Source organism: Tyto alba, unplaced genomic scaffold (genome assembly GCF_018691265.1).
Source record: "Tyto alba isolate M040663 unplaced genomic scaffold, T.alba_DEE_v4.0 Super-Scaffold_2, whole genome shotgun sequence".
Lineage (NCBI taxonomy): Eukaryota > Metazoa > Chordata > Aves > Strigiformes > Tytonidae > Tyto > Tyto alba.
Window position 1 is genome coordinate 83,461,683 of NW_024881282.1, and position 18,618 is coordinate 83,480,300.

Here is an 18,618-nt window from a genome sequence, read left to right on the forward strand (position 1 = left end):
GACAGAGGGGAAAAACTCCTGCCAGCACTTCAGAAATAATCAGCCATGACCTCTTGAACCATGGTGAGTAAACCTTGTGTTCAGTAAGGTAACAATAGGCCTGGAGGTACTTGTGTAGCTATCAGCACCCTGACCATGAGTAATGAAAGCTCTCAAACATCTCTCTAAGCACTACAATTTGTGTCACATGCTCCGAGAACTTCCTCTCCAAAATAGCAAGTTTTCTTATGTAAATGGTTACACTGAGAGGCCATATGAGATCACACAGTGCCCAAGCAGAGTCGAACTCCCTCATTTTCATCAGTGCTTCAGCAAACATCATCTGAGCTTCCCTGTGTCTCAAAGACTTACTCTAGTCAGTGCTCATTTCAGAACAAAATAAAACATGTTAATTAAGGACAGGAAAACTGACAGCAAAAATTATGAAAATTGCTGTCTCAACTCAATTCCTGCTAGTGCTTTGGAAGAAGATTTCCAGTCTGGTGTGATTACACAAGACAACTATTCAGGCTGTACACAGTGCATCCTGACTCATATGTCTTAAAATAAAATAAAATGATGGGCTGATAGCTTCATGATGGGAAACCAGAGAAATCTGTTCCTTTTCCTGATGTTATCAGGATAGAGTGTTTCTGTGCAGCATGAAGAGAATGCCTGAAAAAAGGTGTTGATGGGACAAATCTGAATCACTGTGTCATAGCTGCATAATTTGAGTTTTTGTACCATGGTACCATCAGAGCTATGAAAACAGGTGAGGTGGCAGCTGCAAAGCAAAAGGAGCCTCTGACTGCTGGAAAACATCAAGTCTTTCCTGTTGGAAAGGTTTGAGACAAACCTATCTCTGGGGAAGCCACTGTCATTTTAGTTTCATGGATTTCATGGATATCCCTGAGATTAATTTGACCATCTCAGCTGTCTAGCTTGGTATGGTAGGAGGGCGCAGGCTTGTTTGATGTCTTGTGCATGAAGTGAGTCTTTTAAATAGTGTTTGCTCAGGCAGACCCTGTTATCACCCACCATGTAATTCTCACATTCAGCTACCTGAACTTTTTTAAGAGGATGCTGGTAAACACACTGCTAATCAGTAGCCTGGTACAATCACTGCTGAATGGACAGAAGAGCAAAGAAGAAATGTTAGGAAACAAATTGATACTGCCCAGGAAGGCCCAAGGATGTAAAGAGCTTTTGCATACTGACATCTAGGAGTCAGTAACTTAACATGGCTGTAACAGAAGGTGACTGAAGATGTCTGAATAAACGTAGCTCTTTCATTTTACTGTCTTCTGTCAGGGGAATCTGGCAAATGCTACCCTTTACGATTAAAATAATGTGTTACATTATGTAAAGCTTCTTGATTTTATAGGTGCTTGCAGAATCAATACATTTGAGGATATTCTTCATGTGCTCCTAATTTAGCTACGGGCAGTGTCTTTGAGAAAACTCATTTTGCAAAGGATTCAAATCATGAAACTAAATCCCACAAACCCTGAGGTGGATTGCAGGATGGGAGCCCGAAGGAGAAGAGAACACAAGGCAGAGTGCCAGCAGCTTTTGAAATCTCTATTTCCAATGAACATCTGTAAAATCTCACGTGCATTATGCAGTGGCACTGGAAAATAAGTATTATTCCCTTTTCATGATGTTTCTGTATTGCAGCTGGGAAGAGTAGATGGACAGTATAAGCAAACCTCTTACCAACATAGCCAGGAGTCCCACACGCTGTGGACATCACATCTCCTTTACCCTCCATCTTTGACAATCCAAAGTCACTGATCATTATTTTTGACTCTTCATCCTGGCTGTAGTAAAGTAGGTTCTCGGGCTAGAAAGGAGAACAAAAAGTGGGTTTTGAATATGTATGACCAGTAACCACGTCTGCTGGTTGATGCATTGCATTTCATACAATCCTTAGTTATATCATTCACCAATATAATTTGGTTCCCCTAATTCCTAAAGAGTTGGCTCTTACAACCTATATGGAAAACCTCTCCAGACTCCTGTAGGGCAACTAATGGAAGAAGCTGACACCTTGAGCTTTGAGTAACTTTCCTGGGATAACAAATTTCTCCTCTGACATCCCAAATAAGAACTAAGGATCATCCCTCACCCCTGAGATGTATCTGTCATATCACCACTTCAGAGTGATAAAACAGAAGGATTAATTTGAAGGAAGGTAAATATGGTAAATCCAGTTACTGTAATAAAATTTTTTTATACAGCACTTAATAAAAGAAAAAGGAAAACAGTAGGTGTTAGAGAATTTTTGTATCTTCTCCACAGGAAATAAACTGTTATGAGAGAGGAAATGCCCTTACAGTTAACAGAGTTGCAGAAAGGATGCTTTAGCTAGAGCTGATTAGGAAAAAATGCTACAACACTAAGTACAGCAACTTGTTTATACTGAGAGAAAACGAGTAACTCCACAAATCCCTCTGACTTCATACTGACATCAGGTGAGCTGCTACAGCATGTGCTACAGCATAGTCATCCATCCATATGTTTTGAATGTGCTACTGCTACACAGCAAAGCTCTAGCTAGGTGCTGTGAGAGCATACTCCTTCCCCTACTTAATATCTGGACTGGCAAAAAGGTCCAGCATCTGCTGGCACTCTGATAGCCTGGTGCTAACGGATGCCATTGCACCACCTGGACCTTGGGGTCTTCATCTATAAAAGTGACAGATACCCAATGTTTCAACATAGCCCTGGTGTAGACTTCCTGCCCAGAAGCTGGTACAAACGTCCACCTGCTTGCAACATGTTTTGCCTGCCAGCCCACTGTGCAACTCCAGGAAATGGCAAGAAGCAACTGCGGCCACACCACATCACCAAAAACTTTGGGACTCAGCCAAACCTGGATTTGTCAGGAGGAGCAATTGCCCTGCAGAACACCGGCATCTATCTTCCCTCCGCCATCCTGTAACCTCCTGTTCCAGGGAAAGTGGGGACAAAGAAACACTAAGGGATGATGTTGCCTCCAACCTACTCGGAGATTCACATTTAGCCTCAGGTTGAGGTTAAAGCACTATGTGACTCCCTGGCCGCAGTGTGAAGCCATGGTAGTGATGGCTTTATCCATAGGAGACAATGGCCATGAGAAGGTCTACAAGCTACATCCACGGCTGTGAGCCAGCTAGGATTGAGGTAAAAAGGGAGATGATTCTGTTTGTAAAAATAATTATGAAGTTGTACCACTTATGTTTCTTTCTCATGTTATCTCAGAAGTCCAGTGCTTTAACTGACCGGTTTAATGCTGACACCATTTTCTGGCACTGCGTAAATCACTTTTATGCCATGGTCTGCAGTTGGTTGGAGTTACTCCCGATTGTTACTACAGCACCTCTGATCTGCTGAGGGGTTGGTAGAGATGGTATTAAGGAAAATACAATTATTTCCTAACGATTTCTGCTAACTCAGCTCAGGCTTCCACTTACTCATACTTAGTAAGCCCAAGAAACCCACCCATTTAGAACTTAAACTTGTTTAAAACCTGTAAAAAGAACTCTGGTTCTTCAAGTTGGTTAATTCAAGAAGTGTTAATGAGGTGGCTCTGTATCAAGAAGACCTGCTCGAGCCTTTCAGTCTTTTTGTACATCCTGGACTTCCTTGGACTTCATCTGCTCCTATTCTTGTTATCTGCTGGTGTGTTACTCAGATTAGAGACTTGGAGCCCAGATCTGCTTCTCCCAACTACAGCAAGTTCTATTTTGGTATCTGAATAATACATAATTACAATAAATAATTGTTAGAGATGTTTCATGGGTTGTATTTTTATGGAGTGGATTCTTTCCCAGAGTTTCACTTTGAGGATCACAATTTGAAGCTTACACTTATCTTGATATTTTGAGATCATAAAAAGTCTTATTATATCCCTACTTTTGCCATCATGCTATGTTTGTGCTAACAGAAATTCGCAGCAGGTGTTCCTCATATACCATATTTTATGAGTCATTTTAACAACTGATATGGTACTGACAAAGACTTGCAAACAAAAGTAAGAGAAAAAACAAGCTAGTCTTTGCCCCAAAACACAACTGGAGAAGATTGATCTAAATTGAGCATGTCCTTATATAAACTCTGAAAGTAATTTGTAGATGAACCCACTTCCTAATTACCAGATCTCATATTTTATTATAGGAATTTTTTAGTAAGGTTAATCTGTTTTAAAGTGAGAGCCACAGCCTTCCTTTAAATTATGAAGACAGGAATATTAAGAACTTGTACAATGGACTATCTGATTTAAGAGGATTCAGACCTCCCTCCAAAACCGCTGGTGGCAGAAAAAAGCCTGAAGTTATTTCCTACAAATTGAACTTGGGAGAAAGCTGGTCATGTAAAAATATTAAATAATGCTTCCATAGTGAAATGCTGTGGAACTCTAATAAATGTGAGAATATTTCTATGTACTTCAGCATAAGAGCAGGAAATGAATGTGCACTGAGAGCAACATGTGAAGGCTGTAGGAGATGGAAGATTAACCAGTGCCTCCTTACAGAAAACCCATAATTTGGGACTGCTAGGATTAAACTTCAAAACACTGAGAAGGAAGCACTTTTTGCATACATGTGTGTATATCTTCCTTCAGTGGATGCAAGGTTTTGCCTTAAAAAAGTGCCAAACCAATGCTTTAAAAAAAAATATTTCTACTTTCTATTATTCTACTCTATCTATTGAAGAGAAGATCATAGGATGTCCACTTCTGGCAGAGGTGTACAGCACTGAGGCAAGACTCTTGCAGCAATAAGGTGTGGAAAATCTTGCAATCTTATGGAAACAACCTTCATTAACAATTCCTGGAGGACTGAGTCACAGCACAGTCGTACCTTGAGGTCCCTGTGCACGATGCCCATTCGGTGCAGGTAGTAGACGGCATCTAGGACCTGCCGGATCAGGGTGCTGGCATCCTTCTCAGTGTAGAACCCTTTCTCAACGATGCGATCAAAAAGCTCTCCCCCAGATACTCTGGAAAACATGACGGGATGCAGAAATGTGAGGACATGCTTTGTAATGTGCTTTCTACTTCAGTAAAGGATGGCCATGCCCTAGCCACAGTAGTCCAAGCACACATCTGTCTGGAGCTCTGGGGGCTCTCCCACTGTCCCAACAAGCATTTGGTTTCAGTTTTCTCATAGTCCAAAGACTGGTCATGCTATAATGGAAAATAAAATCCATCACACATCAGAGGGTGGTCAGAGAGTTACTAAGACTTGCAGAGGGAAATCACAACTATAACCCAGCAAGAGCCAGGGGAGCAGACACCGGTTTCCACGCTGTCCCGCGCTAGTGAACTTTGCATAGGTGAATTTGGTCTGCCCTTCCTGCTGGCACTGGCCCACTGAGGTTGCAAGGCTTCCTACCAGTATGATCCCTTGGGGTTCCCCTTTCACTCCACCAATGAAGGCTTGGATTTTGCCCTGGAGGAATGGTCCCATTCTCCTTTCCCCACCAGCAAGTGAAAGGCATACGGTAGTTGCTGCCAGTACCTGTGGAGCGTTAGTTTATTAAAGGACTCTGTGTCTCTGGCAATTTTAAATGCTCTCAGAGGTCCCCCCCTTTACTTGTACATGTACATTAATTTATCAGCAGCCACAAACTCTTTAGGCAGAGCACAGTCTCTGCCCAGCACTGGTAGCAGAAAGTTATTGATGAGGGAGAGCAGTTTATCAGTGCAATTAATCACCAGATGACACAGATGGGGAAAGGATTCCACAATTCAAAGAGGAAAGAAAATAAAACCTTGACATCCCACTATTTAATGTCTGCTATATTACGCTTTTCCTCTGCCCTGCTAGAAATAACACATTCTGAACCCAATCTTAAATAAAGAATGGACACATTAAAACTCCCTGGAGGAGTATCTGGGGAAACAAAAGAGGAAAGAAATGTCTGAGTAATTGAAATAATAAAACTGTCAGCAAAAAACTGCCCTACTAGGGTAAATAAAAGATTTCCATTTTAACAAGCAAAAACTATTAAAAAATAAAATGCATGTGATACGTTTTTTCAGCAAGTTGCACCATTTAGCATATCATAAATAGTACAGTAAAACTTTCTTTAAAAACAAACATAATAAAGGGAAAAAAATAAATTATTACAGTCATTAAATACATATGGACTGGGAGCTTGCCATTATATGAACACTAGGTAATTCAGCCACTCCAAGCAATAATCTGCTTGAATAATGCCATGAAGTCACTTCCTAGGGAAGTTTGGAGCCTGAACAGGAGAGAAGGCTACTGCTAAAAATGAATACATTCAACACTGAAAATGAAAAGCGACCTTGGAAGAAAAAAAGTAAACCAGATAATCCTCCTATTAAGTGCTAGGCAAACAAACCAAAGAGCTAGCTAAAATACTGGCATTAAACTGAAACTCTGCAATAAAGGTGAAGTTCACCCAGGGTCTGAAGTCCACCCAGGAGACCTCAGGCCATACCAGCAGCGCTGGGGCTTGCTGCTTGCTGATGGCAGAGGGAGGCTGGAGCAACAGTGCTGGGCTGATGGTGGGGCAAGGGAAAGCCCCTGGTACTGTATGGAACTGGAGAGCCCACGACTCTGGAGCAGGAGGTGTGGCAGGCTGAGGCAGAAGTGCCATCACACAACACCCTGCGCTGAGATGACATCCTGAACTTTGCACAGAACAAACTTGAATTAAACCCATTTCTTTCCTAGTTCCTTCACAACAGGAGTTGTATTTCTCATATATGTATATATATATTTATACACATAGGTATATATACACAGGGTGTTGCTTCAAGCTCCTTTCAGCCCTACACCCTTTGCCCGACCCACTGCACGCCTTGCCAAGGGGAAATGGACACACCTCTGCCTCGCCGTTCACTGAAGGCAGACACAGTTTTATTGAATCTGGCTCCTATTAGCTGACTGTCTTTTTATATTTCCCTTGCAGTCCTTTTGTTTCCCGTGGATTGATTGCACTGAAAATTGAGCCCACGCAGTAATTAGTATGACTAAATACAGCACATTTCCCCATGAAAATGCAGTGCGTGCTGTTTTGCAATTTCATACAGTTACTTTTGTTATATTCAAGAAATGGTCTGCTTTAGTAGATACTGATTTATATCACGTGCTTTCCTGCACAACTCTCCCCTTCAATGTTTGCAGAGTATACTTCCACAAAAATTTTTTCATTAAAATGACAAAATTTCCCTCAGTGCCAGCTCACTCCCTATCCCCCTTAAGCCTCATTCTTTAATCAAAAGCTTTTCTTAGTCAAATTTAGTCCAGTGGATCTACTGTACCCAGGCTCAATCTGTTTATAATTTTATTTCAACGCACGGAAAATATTTGCAACCTCTTAAATGATGCATTGCAAAGCAGAGCTTAATCCAAGGACTCAGGAGAAACAGCCGGTAAATGCGCAGCCACTTGCTTATTCAGTGTCAACAGCATCCCAGGTACACGCAGAGAGTCAAGGGACCCGTGGTCCTATTTATTCGTGTCATCACTCTGTTATGGTACATGGGATTTGTATTACATGTTTGCAGTCACATAGAAAGTCTCCCTGGTGGGGGCAAGAGTCATGGCTGGAGTTGACCTCCCAGGGATACTCTGCAACTCAGCACCCAAGGCCATGGCTACTTTCCATATGGAGCTTATGTCCATATGGCTTTTCTCCTTCAAAATAGGGTTAACTCAACTGTAATGTCATTGGGAATGCTGTTCCCTGTATGGTGCCCAAGGACTGACATAAGTCAATGCTCTTCCAGGAACAAACCAGCAAGGGTAGCTGTGGGAGAGTATTTGAGTTCTAAGCTCATGGTGAAGATGTGGTCTGTTTGTCTAAAGCTGGTCTTGATCCCAACCCCCTCTATCCTGCTGAGATGGGACTTGGCATCCTGCTCTGAACAGACCTGGGCATTCATAAAGCGCTGCTGCAATTTCTTTGTTCCAATCTTGGGATAATTTCTTTTTTTTTTTTTTTTTTTTTTTTTTAATGACAGCACCAGCTTTGCGCTCTCTATGGCAATTTTGAGCAGTGCACACAGGAGGCAGAGTTGAAACTGCAGGCAGTAAGAGCAGAATTAGGTCTTTGTCTTAAAGAAATTTAAGACAAAATTTTCTGACCAGAAAGAGAGAGTAGAAGGTATTTCTCATTAGTGGAAGACGACTGCTCCTGTCTTGCAGCTGGCACTGGCTCATGGAGCTGGACACACTGTCCCACACAACAGCACAAGGAACCTTTTTCCCCTGCTGATTTCAATCTTGGTTCTTGACAAAGAAAAAGTCAAAGGACGAGTAGCCAAGTGCAGTTAATTGAAAAGTGTTTAACCCTGGGAGCAGCTCGAGTGTCACACCGCAATCCAGAGTAGCATTAGCCCTGCCTGGGGATTCAGAGCTGGGCAAACATCAGCAAAGCAGCTGCAGCTGCATCTTCTGTATAGATGCCTGCTGGGACCGCCTGCAATGCGTGTGTGGCTCTATCCCTTGGTCCATGCTCAGACACCAAAAAGTGGCTCTCCCTTGGTTCGCCAAGCAGCTTGGGGAAAGCACAGCACTGGGAGAAGGAGCTGAGCTAGGTGTCCACATCACACATGGATACCCCAGTATATGCCCTGCCTGGCTCCAGGAATACAAGAAACAATTTCAAAACAAAGCCCCGAAGATTAATTCAGTTTAGAATGAAAAAAAAAAAATAATCCAGACATAAATATGAATACTTTTAATTTCTACTACATCTTTTACCTGAGGCTATGGGACTTTAGTACATATCACTGACTATCTACATGAGGAAGGCCAGAATTAACATTATTTCCATTTTCTCATTGCAGGAAATAGAGAGAGAGACTCTGTCTTGATCCAGTGAAACAGCCAGGATATATAGTAGTGTCCTCTTCCTCAAGCTTTACCCCACTAAAAATCACAGAACCATTTAAGTTGGAAAAGACCCTTAAGATCATTGAATCCAACTGCTAACCTAGCACTCCTAAGCCCACCATTAAACCGTGTCCCTAAGCACTACAGCTACACGTTTTTGAAATACCTCCAGGGATGGTGATTCAACCACTTTCCTGGGCAGTCTGTTCCAGTGCTTGACAACATTTTCACTGAAGAATTTTTTCCTAATATTCAATCTAAACCTCCCCTTGTGCAACTTGAGGCCATTTCCTCTCATCCTATCACTCGTTATTTGGAAGAAGAGCCCGACCCCCACCTCGCTACAACCTCCTTTTAGGTAGTTGTAGAGAGCGATAAGGTCTCCCCTCAGCCTCCTTTTCTCCAGTCTCAACAACCCCAGATCCCTCAGATGCTCCTTGTAAGACTTGCTCCAGACACTTCACCAGCTTCGTTGCCCTTCTCTGGACATGTTCTATCATCTCAATGTCTTTCTTGTAGTGAGGGGCCCAAAACCAAATACAGTATTCGAGGTGCAGACTCACCAGTGCCAAGTACAGGGGGACAATCACTTTCCTGGTTCTGCTGGCCACACTCTTTCTGATACAAGATAGATGTATTGCCATCAAAACCCAGTTAGAAGAGGTTAGGACACAACTTGACCACATGAAAATAGAGACATCATCTCTAATTCCAATGAGGAGACACAGATTGCGCTCTGGTTCCAGGGTTTCCTGAGACAAAGCTTCCAGATCTGGTGTTTCATTAAGGAGACTTCATGTATCAATCATGCATACAATGCAAATCTTTCAGAGGATTTAGCCTGGTGCTGGAGTTTGCAATAAAATCCTACAGTCCTACAGTCCTCTGGTCTGGGGTCAACTACAGAAAGTTTGCCCAGCTCTAATGAAGATCAATAAGGAAACAGAGACAGATGTTAAAAGCAAAATTAGTATCTGTTGTTATATTTTTAATCTTTTTTTTTCTGGCTGGATTTGTAAATTTTGCCTCTTGTTTTTTCCCAATTTGGTGTTTAAATGTAGATCCAAACCTCCAGCACAGGCTTCCATACTGAGTGTCTCAGTTTAGGACAGGTTTCAAAAAACTCTGCAAATGCCAATGGTTTTGTGCGCATGGATGAGCTACGTCATTTTTTGGGCTCTGTGTGTGCTTACTGTTGGCTGAACACCCTTCACAGATAGTAAAAAAGGACCCTGAAAGACCTCACAATCCTCATTAGAGGAAAAGAAGAGGTCACTCTAGCAGTGTCCTAATAATTATTAAGGCTTTATTCAAGGGTTGGTGCCAGTCCTTGTCACGACACAGTTTCTATATTTTTGCAATTTCTAATTTACAGATGTATCCTGGGAGAGATGAGGCAACATTTCACCACTACTATCACACTTTTACTTTACATTAACCCATTTCACCATCAAGTTTATCAGGAAAGAGCCAAACTGACAAATGGAAAGAAAACATCCCCTGATGCAGGTAAGTAGAAAGGATGTGATCAAACTTTTTCTAAAGCAACCAATTCCTTTGCAGTATCATCAGGAAAGCAGAATGTGGGAAGTTTCAAAAAGATGCTTTGATTAAAGGTGAGCACCAAACAAAAACTCCCTCATAATTTAAGGCTCTTAAACTCATAATTTCTCATGTTTTTGCCAGCAGTGCGAAACCTGCACCTATTCATTCAAAGTCATTCTACCAGGTACCTGTCAGACCACTACCGGAGTGGGACTGCCTGGCAGGGAACATCCCTACGTATGTTAGCCTTCAGGTAAATAAAAACATGAATAAAAGAACAAATAAATGCTGGAATGAAAAATATTTTAGTCATATATTGATATTAATGTATTCATTTTACCATTTCTTTCTCTTGCTGGTACCATCTGTGTGTACAGATATACCCTCTCATTTATTCACCCCTGCATCCCCCACTGTTATCAAGTGTGGGAACCTTTCTGCTTGTTTTAGGAGCTTGAAAAATAACACCCTTTGAAATATCACTTTGATTTCTTTGCCTTTTGGCAAAACATTGATGTTTTTGTTTTCTGTCTCTTTTGGAGTGCAATTGCTCTGGATTGCTTACTGCTTGACCGTTTAATTACTTTTTATCAAAAGTCTTATTGACGAACTCATCAGCGGTAGATTTACACAAAGAATCCCATCAAAGCTAATTCAGAGCTTGTAGGCTTTTCCATCCAGAAGCATGTGAAGTTTATCTGATGCTTTACTGCAGTTCAAGCCTCCATTGGACAAGTCATCAAAGCACCACCACGTTGGGTTAGAAGAACCAGCATGGTAAGGCAGAGATGTCCCTGGGGACTCACTAATGCTGTTTAAACCTGCAGATTAGGGATGCCTAACAAAAAGAGGACTGATTTCAGAAATTTGGAGCAGGAGGCATCACAGGCCAATATGAAAAATAAGTTAAATACAAGCATTACCCTAAAACTGTGAACAGCTTACTGATCAGAAGTTACATGTTTGCAGTTTCCTACAATATGAATCAGAAAAAGCACATAACTCAGCTGACAGGGCATAAAGCTGGAAGTGTGAGGTGAGATAAGAAAGACTAAAGGGACCATTCCTGGGAAGATCTGGTTTTGAGTATTACTTTTCTCTAATGAATAAATTCTTATTAATGCTAATATTTAAATTTTTCAAATTTATTTTGTTTTTAAGGCAGGACTTTTCTGTTTGGATTTAAACTTCCTCTGTACTGTGAAAACGCATGGGAAGCAGAAAGGACACCTAGTCAACTTGCTATTCGAAAGAGAAATTGGTTGTCCTCGTCTTATTGTTCAAATGGTGTCACACATAAAAAGAAAATGAGTAAACAGATTAATAGATTTTAGACCCAGAAAGGAACTTTATGATTATTCAGTCTGGCCTCTTGCAAATATAAGTACGTGATTAAAATTCACCTTGTGACAATAATCTGAAGTGTTAATTAGGCAGGGATGGAAATTGCTACAGAAATACTGTATGTCCTCCAGAGACTTGCTTTATTCAGTATGCATCTCAGAAAACTGCACCGGCTTTGTAATTTGCTGCACATCATAAAATATATAGCTTGAACAACGCAAGGACTTTCCTTGTTATTGTAGCTTTAAATCACTCACGTTAAAATCTGATGGTAACATAAATATATGGTCCAAGGCCACCAAAGAAAGGATGCAGAATTAATTTTGGCTTATTTTTCTAGAATGCAGGTGTAAGCATATGGTAGAGAAGGATGGATAGGTGTTAGCACCCACTCCTTTGATAGTACTGTTCAATGCAACATTACTGTGGGATTTATTCTGGGGGGCTGATGGTTCCTCAGCCCTTCATCACCACTGTGATGGTGGCTGCACTAGCGGGCTTCCCCCCACCCTGAGGGGTTGTTTTGGAAAAGTTTGAGGAAAAATGGTGTGGTCATCTCTTAGAACCAAACTGAGCAAACTAAACCATTTTTTTCCCCTGCATTAAAAGTTTCATATGACATTTGCTGAGCAGCTGTAGTGAAGTTGTGCTTTGGAGAACAGATTTCTGTTTCCACTGGGACAGGACCATTAAGTCTCTGGAAAGGTCAGATCAGGGATGTAATGTAGTTTGCCAGTTAAAATCTTTGGAGACAACATTTTCCTTCATAGAATCCCTACTGCGGAGCTCTTTTGAGGTCTGTGACTTTTTTGAGGTCCATGATTTTTTGAGGTTGATGTTGTCTTGTTTTATTAAAAATTTTATTCTGTATTCAAATATTCAACTTTCTATTCAAAATTTCCCCTGGCTCCATTAGCTGCAAAAAGTGTGACAGCACTAACAGCAACCAAATGAAAAAGGACCTTAGGTTTGCTGACTGACAGCTTATGACAGCCCTTCAAATGCCAGCAGCCCACTTGCATCCACCTATGCTTGACCCACCAGGCAGCGGTGTGTGAAGGAGACCTAGGACCTGCCAACTATAGCAACACTCCCCCAGTGCTGTCATCACTGCTTGAGGGATGTATCTGTAGTAAAGCAACCTGCACTGATGACCTCACCCTGCAATCAAATCCTAAGGAATATTGTAGCAAATGTTCACATCTCCAGTGCTTTGCTGAGGTCTGCGAACACTGTGACGAGCAGAAGATGGTAATATCTTTTTTCCAGTCTTTCAAGCTCTTACAGTTTGATTGGCACCTCCACAGGAGCCAAGGAATCATCTAGTGTTAGTGGCTTGATCACACTCAAGTGTTCTCCTTACCATTTCAAAAAAGACATATGGAGGATGGTGAAACACTGGAACAGGTTGCCCAGAGAGGTGGTAGATGCCCCATCCCTGGAAACATTCAAGGCCAAGTTGGACAGGGCTCTGAACAACCTCATCTAGTTGAAGATTTCCCAGCTCATTGCAGGGGGGTTGGAACTAGATGACCTTTAAAGGTCCCTTCCAACACAAACTGTTTTATGATTCTATGACATATATGTTAGCTATTCAGACTGGTTCAATTCATGGCTTTGCATTAAATGAAAAGTCAAAGCTGAAGCTCAGCAATCGTGACTTTCACCTGCCCACTATGTCAGTCAATGGTTTGATGTCTCCACAGGTGAATCCATATATACAATGGATTCACCACGGGTTTCACTGTGAAAAACACCAGCATTTAAAAAAATGTCATTAAAATATGCACAGTATACATTAAATAACTCAAAAGTTTAGTTTTAAAGAAGCAATTACTCCCTGATTTATTCATCTCCTTATGTGAGATGTCAGTAAATCAGCCCAATAATTCTTGCTTCTTGCGTTTCTTTCTATCTATCTATCTATCTATCTATCTATCTATCTATCTATCTATCTATCTATCTATCTATCTATCTATCTATCTATCTATCTATCTATCTATCTATCTATCCATCCATCCATCCATCCATCCATCCATCCATCCATCCATCCATCCATCCATCCATATGCAATTTTATTGCCTTGACTTTTCTCATTTCGCTTCTAGAAAACAGAGAAGTAGAGCTCTGTAGACAAACTACAACTCAAAATATGTTTTCCAGCATCTGATGGCTGGAACAATGTATTTCCTAAGTGCTGTCATATGCCTCCAGCTCTCCATAAAATAAGCGGACAGTTAAATCTGGAGGAGATTCCTCACCTGACAGCAATTTAAGAGTAGGTCATGTTTCAGAGCTAATAGGTTGGGTTTGTTTTCCTTTTGACTTGTTTTCCAATGGAAACCAACCTCGATGTACTGCCAGCATTAACTAGGAAGAACAGACCTAAAAATAATGAGAACTGATGTAACTGAAAACAGATACTGTAAATTACGCAATGTGTAGTAAACAACTATGACATATAAGATGAATGAAACACTAAGAATTGTCCTAACAATCAAAAAGGACCACAGAAAAGTACAGTAAAGTCACTCTCAGATGGAGCTTAAACAACCCAGGTTTCCTGTGAATAATACTTAATATAAATTTAGTTTTGTCTGTATATTCCTTTTTTCTGAGTCTGATTTCCACATGCTTTCTCACAAGTAAGTTTGCAGGCAGATGTTATCATGGAAATAGTCAATGTTAACATTGAGTATCACTCACCTCAGTGCAGAAGAAGCTCTGAAGCTCCTTATATCACCTGTATCTTGCATAAATTCTACTTTTTTTTTTTTTTTTTTCTTTAGCTTTTCTATAGGATGTGCAACTTTGAGTTATCCCTCTGTCCTGGACAAATACAACCAAAGAAAATGTATTTTGCAGTCAACTCGTCAAGATACACTGTTGCAAAAAAACCTTGCCAAGCAGTTGGTAGAAATAATACATTGGGAGCAAACAGACCAACTTAACTCTAAATGACACAGGTATCTTTTTTTTTTATCAAACAATTAAAACAACTACATATATTTTAAAAGTCATTAAAGTGCTCTTCAACTTTTGAGAAAGTGTGAAGAAACTTGCAGAGAATTGATAAAGAAAACCACAAAATTCTAGTTCCTTATAATGAAGTATTTCTTACGAAATCTGCAGGCAACTAAAGTAAATAAAAGGGAAAACCCATTTTATGGTACATGCACAATTTTAGGATATACAATATCTATAAAACCCAGGAAATAAATGTTGGAGTTATCAAGAACAATTTCATGAAATGCTTGATGGCCATGAAAAAGCAAGCAGGTTTGGGAGAATACTGAGTGCAAAGGAGAAAAAAAATTGTCCCCCTAAATACCCATGATACACCTTCAACATTTTTGACAAAGTTCATCTCATGATTGTGCACGTCTACAGAATAAACACCCTTATGAGAGCTACCATGCTCATCTCCTTCAGTCAACACATGGAAGGAGGTATTTCTAGGGTATGATGCTGCTAAGGGCACACTTCAGGGTGTGAGGAACAGAAGTGTCCATTTCTGTGTTCATTCGGACAAATCTCACCTTGATGACCTTTATGGAAAAGAGTCTTGAAGGTGCTTTGGCTTAAAGTATAATCAAACTTAAGAAAATGCAAAGAAGAAAACCAAGCAGGACCAGAGAGCTTCTCTGTGAAAAGAGAGATCACATTTACAAAGAAAAGAGATGACAAAGGAGATATGATAGTGCCCTACAAAATCATGAAAAGGATGGAGCATGGAAAGAGAAATATAAACTATTATTTCATACCACAGATGAGAAATGGGGGACCTAACAGAATTAGCAGGTGGTGGATTTAAAACAAAAGCCTTTGTCATCTGAGGAGCAATCTTGGAACGGATGAATCTTTGGTATGACCCAATAAAACAGCATTCATATTCTTATATTTGTGCTCATCAAATTAATTATTGAATTCAGTCAACTCTGGTCTGAATGTGCATACCTACATTAAGGGAGTCTTTTGATTCATTCACTTATAATCAAATATGACAGATTCATAGATTTTAAAGCCATTATGATAATCTAATCTGACCCCAGGCAAAACAAAGACTGTACAATTTTTGCCTCAGACCCATACCTCATGGATGGGCAAAAGACTATCATCTAGCAGTGTAGCTAGGCTTGACTTAGAAGATACCACTAATCCTTTGTCTGCTTTGTCCAATGGTTAATTACACACACTGACTAATTACATTGAGGTTTTTTTCCAGTGATAATTTCTGATGTCCTGTCATTGGATCCCTTTCAACACTGACTGCAGACTCTTTAGCTATATTAAAGCAACCTTACTCCTTTTAGGTTTTGGTAACTTAATTTTTCTTTCAACTATCTGATGTTTCTCTCCAAAAAAGTTATATTCAACAGCTACTTTCACAGCCTGTGAGAAGAGCTAACTAGAAGCTGAGTACATACACAGCAATGCTCATTTCCAGTTCTCCACGTGTAAACTGAAATTACCATGTTAAGTATCGTCATTTACATTTGTATCAATAATGATCTGGTCATTCCTGGACAGGATATGGACCAGTACTAATTATCTGTATTTCAATATTGAACCACATATAATCTAAATAGAATATAGAGTTTCCAATTACCACTATCTCCTGAACATCATCTGTCCAGTCTACTACATATCATGATGTTTATCTCACCGCTGTTCAATCAAGATATCCCTGTTTTCCACAGCAGAGAGTGAATTTCTCCAATTTTGAGTGGTGTAGAGAGACATCAAACCAAATTCTTACAGCTCGTGTGCAGTCTCAGCTAAATAAAACTTATGTGATTGTTTAGAGCAATATTATATCTTTAGCCAGTAAATTCAGTTTCAACTGGAGCTGCAAGGGCACTTGTAATGTCACTGAAAGAACCAAGAGGAACAAGTATTGAATTTGGAAATCTCAGGATTGTATGCAAGTTGATTAATCTCTTGCCCAGTCAATTCTAAAGAGGGACAGCAGACACAGACCATGGTGAGAGAGGATGAGTGGCATACACAACCAGATCAAAGCTGTTAAAAGCAGTTCATGGCAAACATACTGGTCTAAATCCCATTGGTCCAAACCCACGGCAATCCATGAGTCTGAGCACATCTTGCTATGTCCCACCTGAGGCTTGCCTCTCATCTACACTATTAATTGCAATTTTTCATATTTCTCATCCTTTTCCAGTTCCATGCATGAAGCTTGTGAGTGGATGTGATTCATGATGCTGCTTATGCATTGCTGACAGGCCAGGAACAGCATTCGCGTCTAAAGTTTGTGTTTATTTGCAGATTGCCAGCTGCCTTCTCCCATTAGCAACAGCTACTTTCCAAGCTGAGCCCTTTGCACAGATAAGGCACAGCAGGGACTGGGAGGACCTGCTGATTTATTGTGGTTTGGCTGGAGGGTGGGCAGTGCAGATACTCTCTCATGGCCTTGAAGGAAGATTAATGATGTACAGAAAAGGCAGTTTCTTAAAAAAAAAAAAAAAAAAAGCAAAAAAGCATCCAGTCGCAATTCCTGATATTTTCCAAAAAGCCCATAAGTCGGGCATATGAAGCACCAAGGCTCACGTGATTTCTGCTCTCCAACTACTGTGGGATGAGCTCCTCAAAGAGATGCTGTACACAGCATCCCCACGAGAGACAGAAGGAATGAGGTACCACCAGCAGCCAATGAAGGAATCAGACAAAACTGACCAGCAGAAAGGACAGCCTCCAAAAATGCTGGGAAACCACGAGTGAAACCAGCTGGGCATGGGGAGGGCAAAAGGATGATCCTGCCAATATCCTGTGCTTGCTCAGTCTATGTTGGCTGCCCGGCACTAAAACCAGGTACTACAGTCACAGATTTATTGGTTTTATTCTGTGCAATAGCTGCATTTAGGGCCTTTTGAAAGAAAAAAACCCCACAACACTCTTCCTGGAAGGAACGTATTTGTTAAAAGATATAGTAGGAGCATAGTACACAAAAGAGAAAGTTTCCAGAATGTCCTACATAAAACGAATGTGCCATGTGCCCCGGGGCTTATTTTAACAATTCTTCAATTATTGCCAGACCAATGTCTGATTTAGTCCAGGCCATTGAGATGTTTCTAATGGAAATCATCAATTCATCACGGAGATGACTTCCAAGAATCTAATCACACAGATGAGAACAGACACATGTTCATGCTAATAATGAGGACTCTAGCAAAAGAGGGAAGATTTTATGTATCTGTTATTTTTAAAGGTAGCTATTTGCTCCTGCATCTTAACAAACCAGGCTGGCTGACTGCCAGGCATTCTGTTTTTTACTGGGACTGTCCCATGGCCTTGGGAGAGATTTTACATATCCACTTAAACATTATTGTTCCAAGGCTGACGTCTATTCTAACACTTTACACAGTTGCCTTGACACAGAAAACAAGTCTCCAGCTAATTCTTCGTTAATCAACACAAATAGCTCCACAGTAATTTTATTTTCAAGACAGAAACACAAATCAATGCCAACAAGCAAACCCTTATTGTTCATGCTCAATACTTTAGGAGTTTGTGTTACCATCGCTGTGTCTAATTCCATAATATCTTTAAATAGGTGAATTAGTGACAAACTGTAAAAGCTGATGTTTGAAAAAAGCAAAACCATGATTGATACAACACATAATCAAAGTTAGCTGGAAAAATTGAGAAAAGCTGAACCAGATTGTCTCAGATGCAGTAATTTGTGGGAGCTACATCCTGCACCAAAAGCTCAATGCAGTACAGTTCAAAGACTCTTCTCTATCTCACAGCAAACACCTGGGTCATCCTGCCAAAGTCAGACCACCAGCATGTGGATGGCAGTGGTGCTGGGGCAGTGACGCTCCTGTCCATCCTGCATGACAGCACCATAAAACCCCCCTCCCAGAAGCAGCAC

At 40.7% G+C, this 18,618-nt stretch overlaps 1 protein-coding gene across 3 annotated transcripts in view; it reads right to left on the reverse strand.

The window, feature by feature from the left end:
* CAMK1D (calcium/calmodulin dependent protein kinase ID) overlaps positions 1-18,618 on the reverse strand; it is a 230,979-nt gene that overhangs the window by 42,664 nt on the left and 169,697 nt on the right. For all 3 annotated transcript variants that reach the window (XM_032985872.2, XM_032985871.2, XM_032985870.2), the window contains exons 4-5: positions 4,824-4,962; positions 1,696-1,822 (exon numbers count right to left, since the gene is read on the reverse strand). In XM_032985872.2, coding sequence (XP_032841763.1) covers positions 1,696-1,822; positions 4,824-4,962 — 266 coding nt within the window. The remainder of the gene's footprint in view (positions 1-1,695; positions 1,823-4,823; positions 4,963-18,618) is intronic.